The sequence below is a fragment of the Oreochromis aureus genome, linkage group 7, assembly GCF_013358895.1.
Source record: "Oreochromis aureus strain Israel breed Guangdong linkage group 7, ZZ_aureus, whole genome shotgun sequence".
NCBI lineage: Eukaryota > Metazoa > Chordata > Actinopteri > Cichliformes > Cichlidae > Oreochromis > Oreochromis aureus.
This window is the reverse complement of record NC_052948.1, coordinates 9,481,929-9,501,611: the sequence shown is the minus strand read 5'-3', so window position 1 is coordinate 9,501,611 and position 19,683 is coordinate 9,481,929. Positions and strand designations below refer to the sequence as shown.

Here is a 19,683-nt window from a genome sequence, read left to right as displayed (position 1 = left end):
AGACAATGGCAGAGAATGAAGAATTATTAAGACAAGAGGAAGGTACTAATGATTTACTAAATATATCATTTACAAAAACAGAATTGAACAGAATACTTAGGAAATCCAAGATATCAATTCCAGGATATCAACTCCTTGTTAGGAGAAAGAGGTAAAGGAGTCAAAGAGTTTTGGGTGGACAGAAACCCGGAAAGCAATAGAAACTCAAATGGATCAAATTAATATAAGCCCAGTAGTCCCATTACCAGTAGTGCCACCATGGATACTTCCAAATGCAAATGTAGACCTTATGTTGTTGCACAGGAGGAATAAAGATAAGGAATTTATTTGGAATTCTCATATAATGCAGGATTATATGAATCATTTTTTTGGTTTTGTACAAATTTATAAATATGCATCAAAAATACAGGCAATCAAGTGGGTGTGGCATTTAATGTTCCAGAATTCCAGATAAAAGTATGGAAAAGGTTCAATAATGGACTTTCAGTGTACACAGGGGAAATGTTGACATTATTGTTAGCTGTTCAGTGGGTGGAGAAAAATAAACCATTACGGACAATAATCTGTTAGGACTCTAGTTCATCACTGGCCTGCTTGGATAACAGTCATTCAGAAGCCAGACCAGACAATATGATGGGACTGATAGATAAATTTGTATGGATACCAGCACATTATGTTATTGGCAATGAAGTGGCAGATAAAATTGTAATGTAGGCTGCTAAAGGAGATCAAGTTGATTTAAATAGCAGTATTAGCAAAGCTGAAATGAGGAGCATGATAAAACAGAAAATGAGGGAAAGATGGCAGAAGCGGTGGGAGGAGGAGAGGACAGGGAGAATGTTTTATTCTACTCAAAGGGAAACAGGGAACATTAGAAGCACGGGGAGAACCAGGAGAGAAGAGACAATAATATCTCAAATCAGATTTGGACAGACTGGGTTAAACAGTTCACTATTCAGCATAGGGAAACATCAAATGGGGAAATGTAGTCTCTGTGGAATATGTGAAACCACTGAACATGTTCTTTTGCACTATCAAAATTATCAGGAAGAAAGAAGCCAACTGATTCAAAACCTGGGAAAAAACAAGATTAAGCTAGACATAATGGCTTTATTGCAAAGGAACTCCAGATATGCAAATTTTATGGCTTTATTTCAGTTTTTGTTTTGTATTTATTTATTTTATTTATTTATTATTATTTATTTTTGATTATATATGAGCGTATTCCGGTCCACACTCCAAGCCAGTTGGTGGCGGTAATGCACCACATTGTTTTTTGCGAATCTCCAAAAAACGACTAAGAAGAAGAAGAAGAAGCAGAAGAAGAAGAAGCAAATGACTGAGGATTTTAGACAGGCACCTGGAAAGACAGCCGGATACAATGCGAAGTGGTCCTGCGGGCGTCCCCGTTGCATAGAAACGAAAATCATCGGGCACGTCGCATATTTACAAACTTGAGCTACCTGTTAACCCCGATAAATGAAGGAAATCGTTTACGTTTTCATATGCTGGGAAAGAATCATTTTTCCGCGACAACAAGCGACGTTTAACCGGGCTTAACAACTGCGGCCAACGCTAGTTCTGTTAGCTTACTTGCGACTAACAATCTTCCCTCCTGAGTGCGCTGTGAAAGGTACACTTCAGCACTTCAGAAAGAGAATGTAATCAGTGACGGGCTCAGTTTTGTTGTCAGTTTCTGTGAGCATCTGTTTTTACTGACGTGAACCCTGACGAACCAGGAATAATTGAAGAAAAGGCGAACCTCAAGTAACTAATGGCAAGCTAGCTAATACTCCCTGGGCAGTAGCCGTCTATCTGAGCTCCTGTGGGAGCCTAACGGCATTTTTTCAGGTATTTATAGCAGCAATCAAAAAGTGAGGGAAAAGCAGAGAGATATGGCTGTTGACGCTGGCAGCATCCCTGAACTGGACCAAAAGAAATACGATGCGGACGAACAGGTGAAGATCATCTGCCTGGGAGACAGCGCAGTTGGTAAATCTAAGTGAGTATTAGCTGCAAGCAGCGATCAACAACATTTGAGCTTTCCTAACATTGTCTGTGAGGTTGACACTTTTCTCCTTCTCTCGCAGGCTAATGGAGAGGTTTCTCATGGACGAATAGTATCCTTTAGCAGTTTATACAGTTCTTTGTGGATCTAGAAAAAGCAGGTGATAGGGTGCCAAGAGAGGAACTGTGGTACTACGTGAAGAACATGAGTGGCAGAGAAGTGTTGTGAGGCTGGTGCAGGACATGTGGTGAGGTAGGTGTAAGAGTGACAGATGAGTTCAAATGGGGTTGGGATTAAGGGATCGGCAGAGAGCAGGTGGAAGAGGGGTTGGAGAGCTGGAGGTATGCACCGGAGAAAGATGGAATTAATGCCAATAGAGGCAAGACAGAATACATGTTTGTGAATGAGAAGGAAACAGGAGTAATAGTGAGGGTAGTGAAGGTAGATAAGTTTAAATACCTGTGGTCAACCATCCAAAGCAACAGACAGTAGGGCTGCCACGATTAGTCGACTAGTCACGATTACGTCGACTATCAAAATCGTCGACGACTGATTTAATAGTCGACGCATCGTTTGAAGCTTTGTAAGATCACAAAAGACGCAGGAATAAGTAGTAGGATTTAAGAGTGTAATAACGGACTGAAACAGAAGATGGCAGCACTGCATGTACAAGGATGCCAGCTGCCGTTACACTCCGAAGAAGAAGCAGCAGCAGTGTCCCAGAATTCATAGCGCGGCCCTGCTCAGTTTTCAACAATGGCGGCAGCTAGTTAGTTTTAATATTACTCTTATTAATCTTTCTGGGTCACAAAATAAACGTTTAACATATTTTCAGGCGAGAATGTAGCTGTGTAAACCTCAAATATTTGCTCAGTTTATCAAGACACTGCATATTTTCAAAAGCGCTCCGACGTTTTCGGAGACGTCTGTTACCCACTAGCTCGATAGCTAGCCGGGGCAAGGCTCACTAGAGCCCGTGAGAACACCGGACTCCCGGCAAATCGTTTTCAAACCCACCACTGTCTTTCGCTACTCAGGTTAAACATATATAAGTCAGTTAGATAACTTAAAAATGTTATTGTTTGGCCTTTTTTTTGAGTATTTTATTTGTTCCTGAGTAAATCGGTTTGGCTGAGATTAAAGTTATAGTTTATACACGACTGAATAAACGTCAAGCAGACAACTGATTATCAGAAGTGTGGGATGTTCGAGAATATACTCCGGTGTCCCGTTATATTTTAGATAGCAAGGAGTTTATTAAACTTTACCGAAACAATCTGTAAATCTCATTAAATTTAATAAACTATCATCTTGTCTTTATTTTTAGTTAGCACATACCCTAAACACTTAAAACTGTAAGCTAATGTTATATAAGAGCAGATGCTGCTGGTGCAATAAGCTGTACGTTTTACGTCCAATGGATGCATGATCCGATTAGTCGACTAATCGCAAAAATAATCGGTGACTAGTCGACTATCAAAATAATCGTTTGTGGCAGCCCTAACAGACAGTGCACAAGAGAGGTGAAGAAGAGAGTGCTGTCATGGTGGAATCGGTGAAGACACATGTCAGGGGTGACAGAAGGGTAGCAGCAAGAGTGAATTGGAAGGTTTACAAGATAGTAGTGAGACCTGTTATGGTGTATGGTTTGGAGACAGTGGGATTAACAGAGAGACAGGAGGTAGACATGAAGGTTGCAGAGTTGAAATGCTAAGATTTTCATTGGGAGGGATGGGAATGGACAGAAGTAGAAATGACTTCATTAGGGAACAACGCAGGTTAAGCAATTTGGAGACATAGTGAGAGAGGCAAGCCTGAGAGCATTTGGACATGTGAAGAGGAGGGATAGTGGATACACTGGACAAAGGATGTTGAATGTGGAGCTGCCAGGCAGGTGGAAAAGAGAGACACCTCAATGGAGGTTTATGGATGTAGTGAAGGAGGACCTGCGGATGGTTGGTGTGACAGAGGAAATTTTTATTTAACTTTTATTTATATAGGCATCCAATCCAATGTCTAATACACAAGAGAGACCTGTTTTAGATAAACATAGTATAATTACAACAATAAAAGAAACAAAGATACTAGTTTTGAAGTTAGATGGCTGCAGATGGTCCACCGTTTTAACCCCTAAAGGGAGCAGTCAAAAGAAGAAGATGAAGAAGCAATTTATAAATTGACTACTTAATTTAAATTCAAGCAGGTGGGCTAGGAACAAAGACTTGGACAAAGATTGTCTTAGCCTTAAGATGCTTTGAAGAAACAAGGTGCATATTGTTAAGATCCTTAACTCCTCGTGCAGTCGTCCCCAGCAGTTGTCAACCTATGCCTTGACGCTCTACAAACACACAGCCACTGTAGGAAACAAGACCATAGCAGTTGGTAAGTACCGTGCATTTGCTGTGACAGCATAAAATATTTGAAACCAGTTAAAAATAATCTGCAAAACTTAAATTACCAATTTTTTTTTTAATTATTATTTTGATCCAAAGATTTCTGGGACACTGCTGGCCAGGAGAGGTTTCAAAACATGCATCCTTCATACTACCACAAAGCACATGCATGCATTATGGTAAGAACACATTTATTTGCTGCAAGTGTGCATGAAGAAGTGAGGATTAAAAGTAGTCTGAAAAATGTAACTATGTTGTCAGCAACAAAGGTGAACTTTTTGCTAAATCTTTCGTCTTTTTTTTTTTTTTTTTTTTTTTTTTTTTTTAGGTTTTTGATGTTCAAAGGAAGCTCACATATAAGAATTTAGCCAACTGGTATAAGGAACTAAGAGAGTACAGACCAGAGATACCCTGCTGCGTTGTTGCCAACAAAATTGATGGTGAGTCTGCACATTAAAGTTGGTGTGGAGTTCTTGTAATGACTGTATGCAATGGTAATGTTAGAGTTGAATGTGTGACATGATTTCTTTAGGTTGCAGTATTTTTTTAACTGTTTTGTCCAGCAAACTGGACTTTGTAATTGTGATTGTTTTTTCACATCTGCAGCCGACATGAAGGTCACACAAAGAAGCTTCAACTTCGGGAAGAAGCAAGGACTCCCGTTTTACTTTGTGTCAGCAGCTGATGGAACCAATGTAGTTAAGGTCTGAGCGGCTTTCTTTCTTCTCCTGTTGTTTTACGTAATGTGACTGATGTGAAAGTGTTCATTTTATAAGCCAATTATCAACTTCAGTCAGTGTAATCATTATAACATGTTCACACCACCTGAACTTCTACTGCTGTCTGATAGCTCTGACTGTGTACCTCTTTCATCAGATGTTCAGAGACATGATCAAAAGAGCAGTGGAGTACAAGCAAAACCCCAGTGACTTCATGGATGAAGTGATGCAAGAATTAGAGGTACACTAGCTTCTCTGATTACTAATGTGCTTGTCCTTAAGCAACTGTAGAATTTTAACTTCAAAGAATTAAATATTTGATTGTGCAGTACTTAAAGTAGGAAATATGTGTTTATAATCGTCCTTTATTGTTTTAATAAGATTACTGGAGATCCTAACTCAAAATCAGCATTAATAGAGTTAGGAGTAGTGACGAGCTATATATATTTACTGGATATTAAAGAAGGATCCAGCTGTCATTATATTGCCCATTGGTTTGTAAAGCCAGGTTAAGTCTTGATAGCATTTTGGCTGCTGTCTTGTTTGTTTGTCGTATTTAGAGTGCCAAGTTACTAGATAACGTTAGCAAGCTTGGTTTTGGAAGGCATCTGCTAATCAGGAGTTAAAGTAGGATTTGAAAAGAGGTGGAATCCTAAGATTAGGTGTGCAGCGTGGGGAAAAGTTACTTAGAAACAAGTCACAGTTTGTATTGCTGCTGAGACTCACTGATCTTGGATTTAACTGACTGAATTCAACAAGATATAAGCAGATGTTGCTTAAGTTATACCTGATTTCCAGCTCATAGACTATATATAAAATTAGTAGGAAAGTTTGAATTTAGTGAGTAAATTTAATTTAATGTCTAATGTAGCATCAACAGCTTAAATTTACACCACAGTCTGCACTGCAACCCATCCAGCTTAGTGCATCACCATCTACTGTACCACAGTATTGCAAACTAACCTGTTTTCACGCAAACTTTGAATAACAAAAAATATTTTACTTTAATTTGTTTAGCAAGACATTTCACATTATTTAAAATACATAACTTCAGTAACACATCATCTTTATATCTAATACCTGATTTTAAAAAAACAACAACTCTAAAATGAATTAGGACTTTACATACAAGTAAGCTTTAAATTTCAGCTTTATAAAATGTTGCTTGCTGAGCAGTTCTTACCTTTGAAAATGATTCATCTTCCTCTCCCATCCAGTCTTTATCTCTCCCTGGGAAATACAGCAACTGTAGATATAGGTAACAAAACACACTATGGTACAATCTGCAGAAAAGCAGTTTGAATTTGGCGATGTTTGTTGAGCTGTGTGAAAGCAGCATTTGAAATCACTTCCTACAAATTTCAGAACCACAACTTTATTTACATCTGCACTGTGAACGCACCACAGGGATACAAAGTGAAGAGGTGTGTGTTTAGGGTGTAAGTGAGACTGTGGGATGTCATTATTTTCTTATTACTACATGCTGTCAGCTGGAAGCACCTCCAGGCTGCAGCACATGAAAAATTAAATCCCTCAACAGTATTATGTAGCTATTATTCTTCCTATCAGATTTAATTACGCATTTAATGAAGGTGCCGGAACACCGTTCCGGATCGTTCCAGCCCACTTTAACCCCTGCTGCTAATAGTGTTAAGTAACATACAAATTGAAAACGAGTTTCAATGGCCAAAACTGAAAGATCAGAATTCTTAATACTTTTAAAAGCCCAAAAAATCAATATCATTTGTCAGATTAGTGCATTAAAAATAGGTGAAACCTAGTGAACATCTGCAGACTACAACTGCCTCTTTACGCTTGTGTCATTTAAAGTGGTTCCAATTTTTAATATAAATTTATTATATAACGAAATGTACAAAATGTACAAACAACATTTGTTTTTGGCAAAAAAAAGTGTAGTTATGAGAAAATTTACTAATAACTGTTGATGATAGTGCTGATATCCTCCATTCACTGCTTTCTTACAGAATTTTGACCTCGAGAAGAAAGATAATTCAGAGGCAGAAGAGGACGGATTGAAGGCAGAGAGTCCGGAGTTAGTTTAAAACATTTCTGATGACACCTAAAGGATCATTTCTGCTGCTTCTGTCCGGTGTCAAGACTTCTGAATCTCCGTGACCGACACTATCAGCAGGAACACTAATTGTAATTTTGGTGGTCTGCTTTTTAATTGATTGGAGGATGGCGCACGGTAATTTAGTGATGTTTTAAATTACTGCCCTCCATCTATCTAGTGACGGTAGCGGGGAATAATAAATGTGGTGGAATGAATAGGATTTTTGTTGTTTACAGAGCTCATTTAGCTGCTGTCATTCATACTTTGAACAATATCTACTATTCTTAAGGTAGAAAATGAATGTTTGCTTAAGTGTGGAAAAATTACTATGTGAAGCATTAAAAAGTAACTCGCACAGCAAAGAGAACGTGTGATTATGAACTGTACTTGCTGCTGTTCTCAGTGTTTGTGTGTAGTGTTGTGTGCCGTGCCAGCAGGGGAGCTGCATCTGTCGGCTGCATTAATTTTATGATTTAAATTTTGTGTGTTTTTTATCACTTCAATAAATGAGAACTTAATGTACCATGCAACCAAATCTTTATCATGTCTCTTTCCATCTTGCTGTAATGCAGCAATAGTAGCAGAGCACTAAATAATCAACTCATCACCATTTTATAAGAGAAAACGCCAATAAACTGCCAGGGATATGAGTAGATGATAACAGAGATATTAATTAATATTCAAAGTTAGGTACTAATGTATTTAGGCAGAGACACAATTTTGTATTTTTGCCACCAAAGTGGATTTTAAATCAGTCAAGATGTGCAGACTTTAATGCAAGAGGTTTATTGAAATTTTTCATTAGCGTCTATGAATAATGGCCATTTTTATACATAGTCACCCATTTTCAGAGGCCTGGAAAACTTGACTCATTTTAAATGTAAAGACTGGATGTAAGACTTCTTTTGCACTCAGTGCTTAAGTCTAGAGCCCATTAACATCACCAAATGCTGTTTCCTCACTTGAGATGCTCTACTAGGCCGTCACTGCAGATGCCTTTAGTTTCTGCTTGTTTGTGGGCCATTCTGTATTCAGTTCATGAAAAGAGTGTCGAGAGTTATGGCTTAGCAATTAAAAAATATCCCTGAGAAGCTCTTGGGTTGCTTTTGCAGTATGCTTTGGGTCATTATTCATTTGGAATGTGAAGTGCTGATTCTGGACAGAGAGTAAAGCCCCGTACACTTCTATCACCAGTCACATCAGCTGCACTGTATCCATATAAGCCCATGAGACAGCATTGTCTCAGCCATGTTTGAGTTGATGGTAGATGGACTGATTCTTACATAGCGCTTTTCTACACAACTGGAGCACTCAAAGCACTTTATACAACATGCCTCATTCACACAATAACTTTTTTCTAAGTGCTCTCATACTCCAGTGGATGCACCAGAAAACAGCTTGGGGTTGAGTATCTTGCCCAGAGTCATGCAGACTCGAGAAGCCAGATCTACCTCCTGAGAGCATGATGATGGTTCAGATGAGCTGTCTATAGTATACTTTATGCTCTAGACAAAGTTTTATCTGTTCAACCAGCTTTTCTTCCCCAGAACTATGCAGCATCCTTAGATGTTTCATGGCAAAGTCTAATATAGCCTTCTTTTCCTTGAGTGTACCGAGTGGTTTGCACCTTGTTATAGTTCCATTCATAAACTATAATATAATCTCTTGATTAATGGACGGTATGCCGACCTCCTCATGAATATTTATGCCTTAGTTAGATGTTAAGGGTTTTTCCCACCAAAGACAGAATTCTGAAATCATCCACTTTAGTTGTTTTCTGTGATCTTTTGGGTCTTTTTAGTGTCACTGAGTAGACATTTATTCCCTTTAAGAATGTACCATTAAGTTGGTGATTTGACCGACCCCTCCTTAAGTTTTTGCTCTGTCTTATGCTTTTATTTTGCATTTTTCAGCCTAATTATGGGCTCCTTCAATTGCTTTGATGATCCTTGGACCTGATACTGAACAGCCTCACCTGGCAACAAACTGGCTCTCAATCATATCAAATCATCTTACTTTTGAGCCTCTAAAAATGGGGAACTATACTATATAGCTTTGCTGTTTAAGATCAACTGTGGTGGTGTGCAAAACAACTAAAAGTAGTATTGTCCAAAAGCCTGTAGATATGATGGCATGTTTACCCTTTGTGTCGTATTTCCATTCAATAAACCACTTAAGAGACTGAAGTCAAAACAAGTAGACAAACCCTTTCATGTTTTAATTATAAATTTATTACATAATATAACAAACATATATCTCTGTGGTGGAGATATCCTGGGCAACATCTCAGATCTTGCCTCAACCTTTACTATCTCCCTTACTCTGCATGAGGAATACTAGGTAGCTTCTGGTTAACTCATATTTGTACATGGGATTTTGTGTATTAAAATGCAGAGGGACTTTTATATGAATACTTTTAAGTGTGCAAAGGGAGAATAATTGCAGATGAGTTTTCTGGTCATTTGATGCCGATAAGGGGAAGCTTCACCCGTGAGACAAGGCTGAGGTGTTGCAGCGATACATCCACCAATCTAAACTTCACAGTGCAAACAAGGAGAAAACTGACAATGAAAGAAAAAAAAAAAACCCTTTTGATGATAAGATCACTGGTTCCAGTTGGTCACTGGACTCCAGTGGGTTTTTAAAAAAGGTCACGCTGCTGCCCCTATACTATGTAGATTGTGCTTTGTTGATTACAAAATAAGACAAAGATAATCCTTCAAGGAAATTATTTGACCAAATGATGTGTACTTCTGTTACACTTTGCTCATTTTGAGTCTGTATTTGTGGTAATCTTAGCCACCGGTCCAAGCAGTTATTTAGTACAGCACTGATTCTCCTAACCAGGCCAGACTGTGTCAAACTTCAGACTGCATATGTTCACCCTTCATCACAATAAATCAAGCAGTTGTCTCCAAATTTCATTTAAATCAATAATTTAATAATAGAGATATTAATTAATATGAGGAGAGTAGATATATAGAGTAGATATATATATATATATATATATATATATATATATATATATATATATATATATATATATATATATATATATATATATATATATATATATATATATATATATAGATATACATACTACTTCTTCAAAAAATAAAAGTAATGACTGTACTTCCAACTGCAGGAAAATACAGAAGGATCTAACAAACATCTGTTCTCAAGATTTCCAGGAGATGGCACCATATTATCATATTATCTAACAGCTTTTGAGTGCTGTAACTAAGATAGTCCTAAAGCAAAGACAAATATACAGTGAAAAGTTTATTTACTTTTTGGCACATTTTCCTTTGTGTTGTTTGTTCCTCACTGGATCACTTCATATAGCATATCCAAAACTCAGAAACTGAAGGTCTGAAAAAGGAAAGAGGAGTGCTGCCAGACAGAGTGGAGGGTAAAGAGCACAAATGCCATCTGGGAATGGGTTTACAAAACAGTGATACTGCATAAGCCGTGCCTACACAGTTACAAGGTGAGCTGTGGTTGTCTTGCAATATAAAATGTGACTGTGTTCATCAATAACGTGGTAACCTCAGTCTGTCTTGTTGCTCTTGAGCCGAGCAGTCCACTTTATGAAGACGTCACTTAGTACAAAACAAGAATGCCGGACGATGATGTTGAGTTTTGAAATGAAGATTAATGCATGTGTGCATTTTTATGTTTGTGTGTGTGTGCGTTTTGTGAGCGTGTGTGTGTTTGTGTGACACAGCCACTGCCGGCAATATCTGATGGTAGTACAGTAAGGCTATAGTGGACCAACTCCAGTGATGTAAACCCTAACAATTAACCACACACACACACTCACACTCGCTCTCTCGCAGCGCTCACACGCATTCTCATTGTTTCAATCCCAAACAAACGCACAAAAATGGAAACAAATAAGCGATTGCACACATACACACACAGCCATACACACAGTGAAGAAGAACGACCACACAGAGAGATTCAGGGAATCCAGATGCACGCATGCTCTTGGACGATGGGTGGCTTTTATGTTAGCACCTTGTCACCTTGTTTTGTGCAAATCATCCCCTAGTTCATAGTTCAGAGTTCAAAAGTTCAAGAGTTCATAGAAAGAATAAAATCTGCTCACCTTTTTCTTCACAGGTGGTTAACTATGCATATATGCCAAACATTCATATATAGATCTATATACTTTTTGTTTTTCAAAAATTTATATGAAATCTATTATATATACATTGCTTGTGATTAAAAAAAGCAAATATTTGTAGTTTTTTTCATTTTTACAAGTGTAAGTATATTTAGAATGGACAGGAGATTTTTTTCTGCTCTTTTTCAGTCACTCTAAAATTCAGATGAGTCAAAGGTCATGATCCACACGCTACAAAATCTACCCACAGTGTCCGAGGGTAACAAATCAAACAACAAAAGAAGAACTGATAAGAACAATTTTTAAAAAAAAAAAGAAGTGTTCAAATGAGTCTGAGGACGTGACATCTACGTCAAAAACAAAAGAATAATCAGTGAGGTCACAGCGAGGCAGTGAGTGCTATTCCTACAACCCACATACACCGTTAAATTCCCCACCCGCTTTTACAAACTGTGAGAAAAAAAAACTAAACATGTGTGCACTTTTTCGCCAAGTGTAAGTGCCTTGGCATACTGACTGGATTCTGCTGATGTACAGAGGTTTTATTTTTTTACTGGTAATAGACATTTACTGGCTTCCCGTCAGAGAAAAGCTATAAAATGCATTTCGTTGTGTGAATAAAACTCACTGTTTCTCACTGCCAGCAGAAGCTACTCATGAGTACAATTGTAGATTTGTATTGTTAAAGGAAAATTCAGTGTTTTTTTTAAACAACCTGCGCCTTATTGTTTTGAGTTGTAGCTGTCCCTCTGTTTATGATATTTTACTCACTTAGAAAATGGTAAAGATTGAGGAAAGCAGCAATAATGTCAGGTTGTAAAATACTGAATTTTCTTTAAGACCTTGCAGAGGCTTTCCCATCCCCACAGCCTGAGAAACTACAGACATTTCCTGCAGTGACATTTCAGAAGGGCATACACATCAAGCTCATTTAAGCTTGTATGGCAAGTTTTTATTGGTTACACAAGTAAAGGAACACAATTATTAGCTTTTAAAAAAAATATTTGAACAGTTAAAGCTTGTTTCTCCAGGTTTCCATGCTTGGAAATTGATACCAGACCTTGTGCAAACTGGTCTAAGTAACATTATCAGGGACAGGGATGGAATCTTTACTAGCTCTCTAACAGACTATGGTGGTGTTTAACTGTTGAAGTGTAAGAAAAATTCAATTTCTAGTAGTAAAACAGCAAGCAACCTCTTCATGCTAGTGCCCCAAACTTCCATCCCTGAGTGATAAACAGGCATAAGATGAAGAGCCCCTTTAAAGCCAATCAGCTTGCACATAGGTGGCCGGTGCCCTTAGTGTGTTATTGTGGATACATGGACAGCGGGATCTGTTGCTGAAGCAGTAGGGATGGGTGTCAACTGGGGTCTCAGCCTCACATTACGGGATGCCCTTTAGTATGAAGGAAGACCGTAAGAAAATAAAAACAAACAACAAACTCTTTGTCAAAAACATGAAGCAACTCGTCATGCTACGGTTCAAAAAAGGAGTGACCATAAGGAAAGTTGGATACCTATGACAAAAACTTCATTTCCATATTTATATACTTTTTCCTTTCAAATATATATATATAGAATACTTATATATATGTACATATATATATATAAGTATGTATATAATTGGTAGAAATGAGTAAACTATTAGTGGAATAGATTTAAAGATTTCTCTCTGCCTTCTATACTAAAAACCAAAAAAACAGGTGCAGATTAATTTATTATATTTCCTCTTTGCAACATTGTCTTTTCTCCTGAAAGCTATATTTAAATACATATATATATATATATGTATATATTATATAATACCTATATATAATATTCCCTTTGGAAAACCAAAAAAAAGAAATTGATTATGAAAAAAAGCCACGAGTGTTGGTTAAACATTCTCCAAATATAATAGATAGCACAGTCTGGGTACCAAGGCAGAGGGGTTTTCTCCCACGGTTTACTTTGTGGAGCTCCGACTCTGGGCTCTAAAGTCTTCGGTTTAAAAACAGCACGTATACAGAAGACACACCTTTTTCAGGGCTGTGTGTCCGTAGCACTGTGTTCATTGCTGTTGATCTCTGTATAAATATTTTGAAAGGCAACTGAGCTTTCTGTGTGGAACAAAAAATTCTGCCTCCTCCTCCTCCTTTACTCAAACTGCAAGAAGGCTTTCAGCGGCCTAATAGAGGGACCTGGGGGGGTTATTTGGGAGGGGAGGTAGAAAGGAGAGGAGGGAGCGAGAAAGTGGGGATGTTACTAAGGAAACAAGTGAACCTCACAAATCAAATGTTCTAATTGGAGCTCGTCTGGCTCGTCTTGGCAAAAAATAAATAAACAAAAACGCCAAATATCATTTTGGGTCTGATTTAATTGGCCACAAAAGCAGGCTGGTGGGCAAGAAGAAAAATGAATGTATCGACGACTCCTCTTCAGTGCATTGCCAAGTGCAGGGTGTTAATGCAGAACGGAAACAGGGTGTGCCTAAGAGCCGCAGGTCAACATTTGTGGTGCCGAACATAAAAGCAGCCGGAGTAAAAGAGGAGCGGCCCCTATCGCATCGCTTATTTTCATCAGCTCCGAATCTTCTGTCTGTCTTCATTGATCTCCATCTGTGGCTGTGTCTCAGGGCAGGGGTCAGCTCTCCAGCAGCTGTTTCAGTGCTCGCTCAATGTTCATGCGGTGTCCGACTCGTGTCACTCCCAGCTCTGCAAAGTCATCCTTGGTTAGAGCAGGGAGGTGAGAACCTTCGATCTCATGTTCCTGAAACCCTGCTCTGTGCTCCCCCAGGTTGATGCTCTCCAACCAGTCTCCAACATCATACTTGTTCCAGAGATGGAGGGGTTTTTGGTGAAAGGGTCGTAGAGCTAAAAGTGGTGAACCTAACCCAGGTGAATGGGAAGGTGACGGGGACGGGGAGCGAGAGCGGGAACGGGCGCTGGAGCTCCTCATTACAAAGCGGACCTCCTTTGGCTCCTGGGGTAGGCTGAGGCTCGAGGATTTGAGGATAGTTTGTGGCGGTGTGGTCGGTGAGGTTGGTAGGCCGTAGCCTGAGAATCGTCCGAGAGGGTCGCCCCGATCAGGTGAGCCTGAACCTGGGCTAGGGGTGCGTCGGGTGATGGGGTAGCGACTGCCAGGGCGGATGGTGTATGTGGTTCCATAACTTCTTTGAGAGATGGTGTGGAGCTCACCTAGGCTGCTGAAAAGTCTGGTGGAAACAGACAGAGGCACAAAGCTTTAAGAATAAGGAAGACTCCGTTAATGAAAATAAAATAAAGAAAAAATGACACCGAACTTTGGGTCATAGAGCGCAGTAAAAAAAATATTTGCCCCATTCCTGATTTCATAGTCGTTGTTTTTCGTGCATATTTCTCACACTTGCATTTTTCAGATCATTTCAATGTTAGACAAAGAAAACCAGAGTTAACAAAAAATGCCATTTTTAGATTATGATTTCATTTATTAAGGGGAAAAAAATATCCAAACATGTGAAATGTTGCCACCTAAACCTAATAACTAGTTATGCCACTCAATTGCAATCATGAGCCAATGACTCTTTACACTGTGGAGGAATTTTGATCCTCTCATCTTTGCAGAACTATTTTAATTCAGCCACACTGGAGGATTTTTGAACATGAACAGCCTGTTTAAGGTCATGCTAAGGCACCTTGGTAGGATTGAAGCGCAGACTTTGACTAGGCCACTAAAAAATTCATTTTTTATTTGTTTTTAGCCATTCAAAGCCTACTTCATGTTGCCAGAAAGGTTAGATTTAAGTGATTTCTTGATTCAAGGGTCTGGTAGTAATCATGCTTGAATGTCCAGTGAAACTAAACTCCAAAAAATACACTTAGTCACAATGAATTTGGGATTTAACAAGGTGGGAAATTGTGTTTTCCCATTGGGCCAGGTAGGTTTGGATAGCTTTTTTCCCTTAATAGTTAAAATCATTATATTAAAACTGCATTTTTGTATTTATTTGGGTTATGTTTATCTAATATTAAAATTTATTTGATGATCTGACAAATGTAAGTGTGAGAAATATGCAAAAAAAAAGAAATCAGAAAGTGGGCAAATACTCTTTCACAGCATGTATATAAACAGCAGTCATTCATTTTAAAGTAGGTTAGTGCAGAAGAGAGGTTAATGGCTGTTAGAAAGATCAAACTAGTCAGACTAAGAACATCTAGCTATGCAAGTGACTACAGGGTAATTCTCCAAAATAAGAGCCCTAGCCCTAATTTTTACTCACCCCTAGTCCCTGTGACATTAATGAACGTGTTTTTGCTATGATTAATTCAATTAAAGCTGTTGAGTCATACTATATGCATCCTTGAAAAGGTTAGTGTGACCAACATTAGATTACAAATACAGTGTCAAACAGATGTATTGTGTTACACTGAAACTGCCGATATCACTAACCTGAAAGCAGAATTCATTTTCTAATGTGTGACAAATTCTGTAGAAACAAACGCACACACACACACACACACACACACACACCCACATTTAGATGCAGAAGGCAGATCTAAAAGTAGAATATTAAATTTGATTTTCAGCTCTCTTGCACATTAGTTACTTTTGACTCACTCAAAAAAATGGATACAGTAAATATTCAATTTCATGACCACGAATTACATTGTGTAAAGAAACAGGTGGCAATTATGCTGTAAAACACTAATTAGCATTATTTACTCGTTAATCAAAGGAGTAGCTGAGTAGTGTGGCTAATACTTATACATTTAGCATTTAGGAACTCAACCTTACCATTTGAAGCATGAGGATGAAGGATCATACTCACATAAACACTGAGGTATAACTATTATTTTTTTATAGTGATGTGATATGGGAGAATAGTTTTAATAGTCTAGTCACCTTTTTATACATATATATCACCCTTTTTTTGAAAGTTATTAGAAGCATAAATTTGTGACAGTCTTAGAGACTGAATGTTAGTATAAGAGCAAGAACAGTAAGAAAGAGGGATGGATACAATTAAGGAAATTTTAGCCAACTTTGTGCAAGCAAGGAAAAACAGAAATGAGAATCTAAACTATAGAGTTACTACAGTGGTGTCTTATTCATGCATGTTACATGTCTGAAGGTGTAGCACACGTTTTCCATCTACTGCATGTTTTTGAAACTTTTTTATTAGGTGAGATTTGGAGTAAAAGAGTGTAATGGAAGACCGGTAGCTAAGCAGCACTCAGGCTGGAAAAATGTTCAGACTACGGGGAGCCGACAGATATGAGATGAGCTCCATGCGCACTTACACAGTCGTCCTGCCCTCCTGGGCGCACAGTCAGTTCTAGACCAATCAGATCAGAGCAGCAGGGCGGAGCATGCAAGGTGAGCAGAGAGAGAGCAATGGGAGAGAATGTTAGCATCACTCAATGAGACGCAGCCTGCCAACCAGACTTATAATCTGCCTCAGCCCGCTCCGCTGTCTTTGCTGTGCGTCATCTACATGTATAGGTGTATGTGACTGTGTGAGTGTATGACTGCACATGTTCATCAGTAGATGGGCATGAATGCATTTTTGTGCTTGGGTCGCTCTATGTGTCAGCATGACAAAGACAGCAGAGTGGGTTTCAGCACCTGAAGGTCTGACCAGTGGGCTACATGAGAGAGAAATGAGCACACTGTTCACATATCAAACACTGCACAAAGAAAAACAAACAAATAAAGAAACACAACAGGACGGCACATGTCTCTTGACTTTTAAAGCTGCTTTTGTACTTAAAACAAAACATTGCACATACATTTATATAAGAAAATAATCTTTTTTAACATGGATTGTATGTGGAGCACAGTATATAAGCGGTGAATGCACGTGTGTTTTGGTGGAACATATTTTGTTTTATCGTGGTTTAAAATGACAGTCAAGGATCATGGCCATCCTCAACACAAACACTGAAAATCAAAACAAAGTTATGCAACTTTCATTAAAAAAGAATCAAAAAAACAAAGGAAAGAAAACTAAAAAGCACAACAGAAATGAAAAACACACTTTTGTACATGACCCAAAGCTCTGATACACAGCACATGAACAAGGTGGAGACAAAATTCAGCAGTGTAGTTTTTGGAAGGGGTTTAAAAGGGGCACAGAGGGGATGGGCTAAGTGATGGATGAATGTGACAATTAAGAGTGCGGAGATGCTGATGCTCTACGTGAAATGCTACAGCAGGTGAAGAGACACAGAGGCGGAGAGGGAGAGAGAGAGAGAAATAATGGTGTGCGCAGTCATCTTTTTCACAGCCAAGGGCAATCAACTGTCAGCATGTAGATAGTGGTGATCTCTTCATTTGGATAACATTAGGTAGGTGTGAATCCAGTCTGAACTGGGTCTGACTTGATATGTTGTATTTGATATAATTGGAGCTTCATATTTAATTTATGGTCATCCAAAAGTCCAGTGTGTTGTACAAACAGGGATTTAGGACCCCAAAGTATTAGGACAGCACATTTCTGTTTCTAATAGCAGTAATGAATTCCTCTGTAAAGACACATTGCTTTAACACTAAACCATTAAATAATTGCCCGAGAGACACTTTTTTTAAAGGTTTTTTTTTTTTGACAAAATCAATATTAATTGGCTTAATTAATTTTATTTGTATCATATTTGCTACATCTGTACGGAGGCCCTGAGAGGCCAAATGGAATGCAACTTAAGAAAACACCAGCAATAACAAAAACGCTGCAAAAGCACACAAAACACAATGGAAATAGGAAAAATGAAAATAGGAAAAAAGAAAACAGAAATAGGAAAAATGGAAATAGAAAAAACAGATTTCCAAAAGCACAAGGGAAGTGTTTCTGGGGAGACAATAACCTGGCGGACCAGTTCCAGGAACCAAAATATGCTGAGAATTGCGCTGGGAGACACTTAAAAGAAGAGGAGGATCTAACGGTTTTGTGAGGAAAGAAAAGATGAGAGGTAAGTGTGTTAGCCTAACTATTAGCCTAAAAATCTGTCATCAGTGTTATATGAATCATGAGATTAAAACACACTTACCTAGCATGTTTTGGTTCCTGCAACTGGTCCGTCGGGCTATTGTCTCCCCAGAAACACTTCCCTTGTGCTTTTGGAAATCTGTTTTTTCCTATTTCTGTTTTCTTTTTTCCTATTTCCGTTGTCTTTTGTGTGCTTTTGCAGTGTTTTTCTTTTTGCTGGTGTTTTCTTAAGTTGCAGTCTGTTTGGCCCCTCAGGGCCACCGTACCTCTGGCTTTTTTTTTTTTGCAAACTATTTCTTTAAAATGTATTGCACAATTTATTTTGTTTTTCTGAGGGAAAAAAACTCTGATTGTGTAGAAGTCTCAAAAACTGTATGTATCAAATATGATATACTAGGCATTAAGGGGTTGTAACATCAAACTATACTTGTCTAGAGCAACAGTAAGGATTATATTTCTGTGAATGGTCATTAACTTGTAGCTCTATGGTGATTAGTTCTACAAAGACTTTCTCATTGTTCTTTCCCAGTCAGTACTGTAACTGATTCCACTGACTCGTGGATGGAAACATGAAAATGCGATGCACAAGCTTTGGTGTGTGAAGCTGATCATGTCCTCTCGCTGATGTCACCATGATGAGAAGACTATGAAAAGTATGTTTTGACAACTTGTCAATCTAATATCGTCTGTTCACATCTTTCAGCTCCTCTTAGCAGCAGAGAAGTATGGTGGAAGCAACTTCTTCCATTCCCAATATCCACATAGAGAGAATATGATGCAAGAAAAAAATCAGAGAAGCTGAGAGAAGGCTATGAAAGAAAATCCAACTCAACTGCATCTAAAAAAGTGATCACAAACCACAGAGCTCTTTGTAAGGCTGAGACAGATCCATGACTCCATGACAATGCATTTAACATCACGTCCTGTCAATTGTATGAAATAAGTAGCACTTCAGCGGGCAGCCAATAAAAGACACCATCTGTCCTTCTAACCTCAGATGTTAACTTCCAGCCTGTTGAGCCATAAAAACACAACCAGTCTGAAGCCGGTTGCTTTATACTGGAGGAAATCAAAAGAGAAGATCCCACCACTTATGACAACAAGACTATTGAAGACTTTTGACGGGGTCAGACCTTGTCTGGTTATCTTGGCATTAACAGCCTTGTTAATGCCGAGATTGTGAGTGGATGGATTTCAACATGGCACACACCATTATAGTTCAGACAGGTTCAAATACTTGTTAAAATACATCCTTGAACCTTTGAGGTTATCACTGATGATACAGTCTCTTGTCTTATCAATTATTATCAGCGATGACCGCAAAGAGCAGTGTGTATGAGGATGTATTATGCACTATTTGAACAAAGGCTTTGGGAAACACTGGAAGGGGAGCTACTAGCAGGGTCATAGGTTAGAACCC

At 38.5% G+C, this 19,683-nt stretch overlaps 2 protein-coding genes across 2 annotated transcripts in view; one reads left to right on the top strand and one right to left on the bottom strand.

Moving 5' to 3' along the window:
* The first annotated feature begins 1,332 nt into the window (after window positions 1–1,332).
* rabl2 (RAB, member of RAS oncogene family-like 2) lies at window positions 1,333–7,724 on the top strand. The gene is made up of 8 exons (XM_031737335.2): window positions 1,333–2,002; window positions 2,091–2,120; window positions 4,311–4,390; window positions 4,501–4,580; window positions 4,730–4,841; window positions 5,008–5,105; window positions 5,278–5,361; window positions 7,106–7,724. The coding sequence occupies exons 1-8, from the start codon at window positions 1,896–1,898 to the stop codon at window positions 7,181–7,183; spliced, it is 669 nt and encodes a 222-aa protein (XP_031593195.1). The 5' UTR covers window positions 1,333–1,895; the 3' UTR covers window positions 7,184–7,724.
* Window positions 7,725–10,299: 2,575 nt separating this feature from the next.
* Window positions 10,300–19,683, bottom strand: part of shank3a (SH3 and multiple ankyrin repeat domains 3a) — a 214,863-nt gene continuing 205,479 nt past the window's right edge. Inside the window, exon 26 of the mRNA XM_039614942.1 lies at window positions 10,300–14,516. Within this exon, the coding sequence (XP_039470876.1) occupies window positions 13,946–14,516 (571 nt within the window). The 3' untranslated portion in view covers window positions 10,300–13,945. The remainder of the gene's footprint in view (window positions 14,517–19,683) is intronic.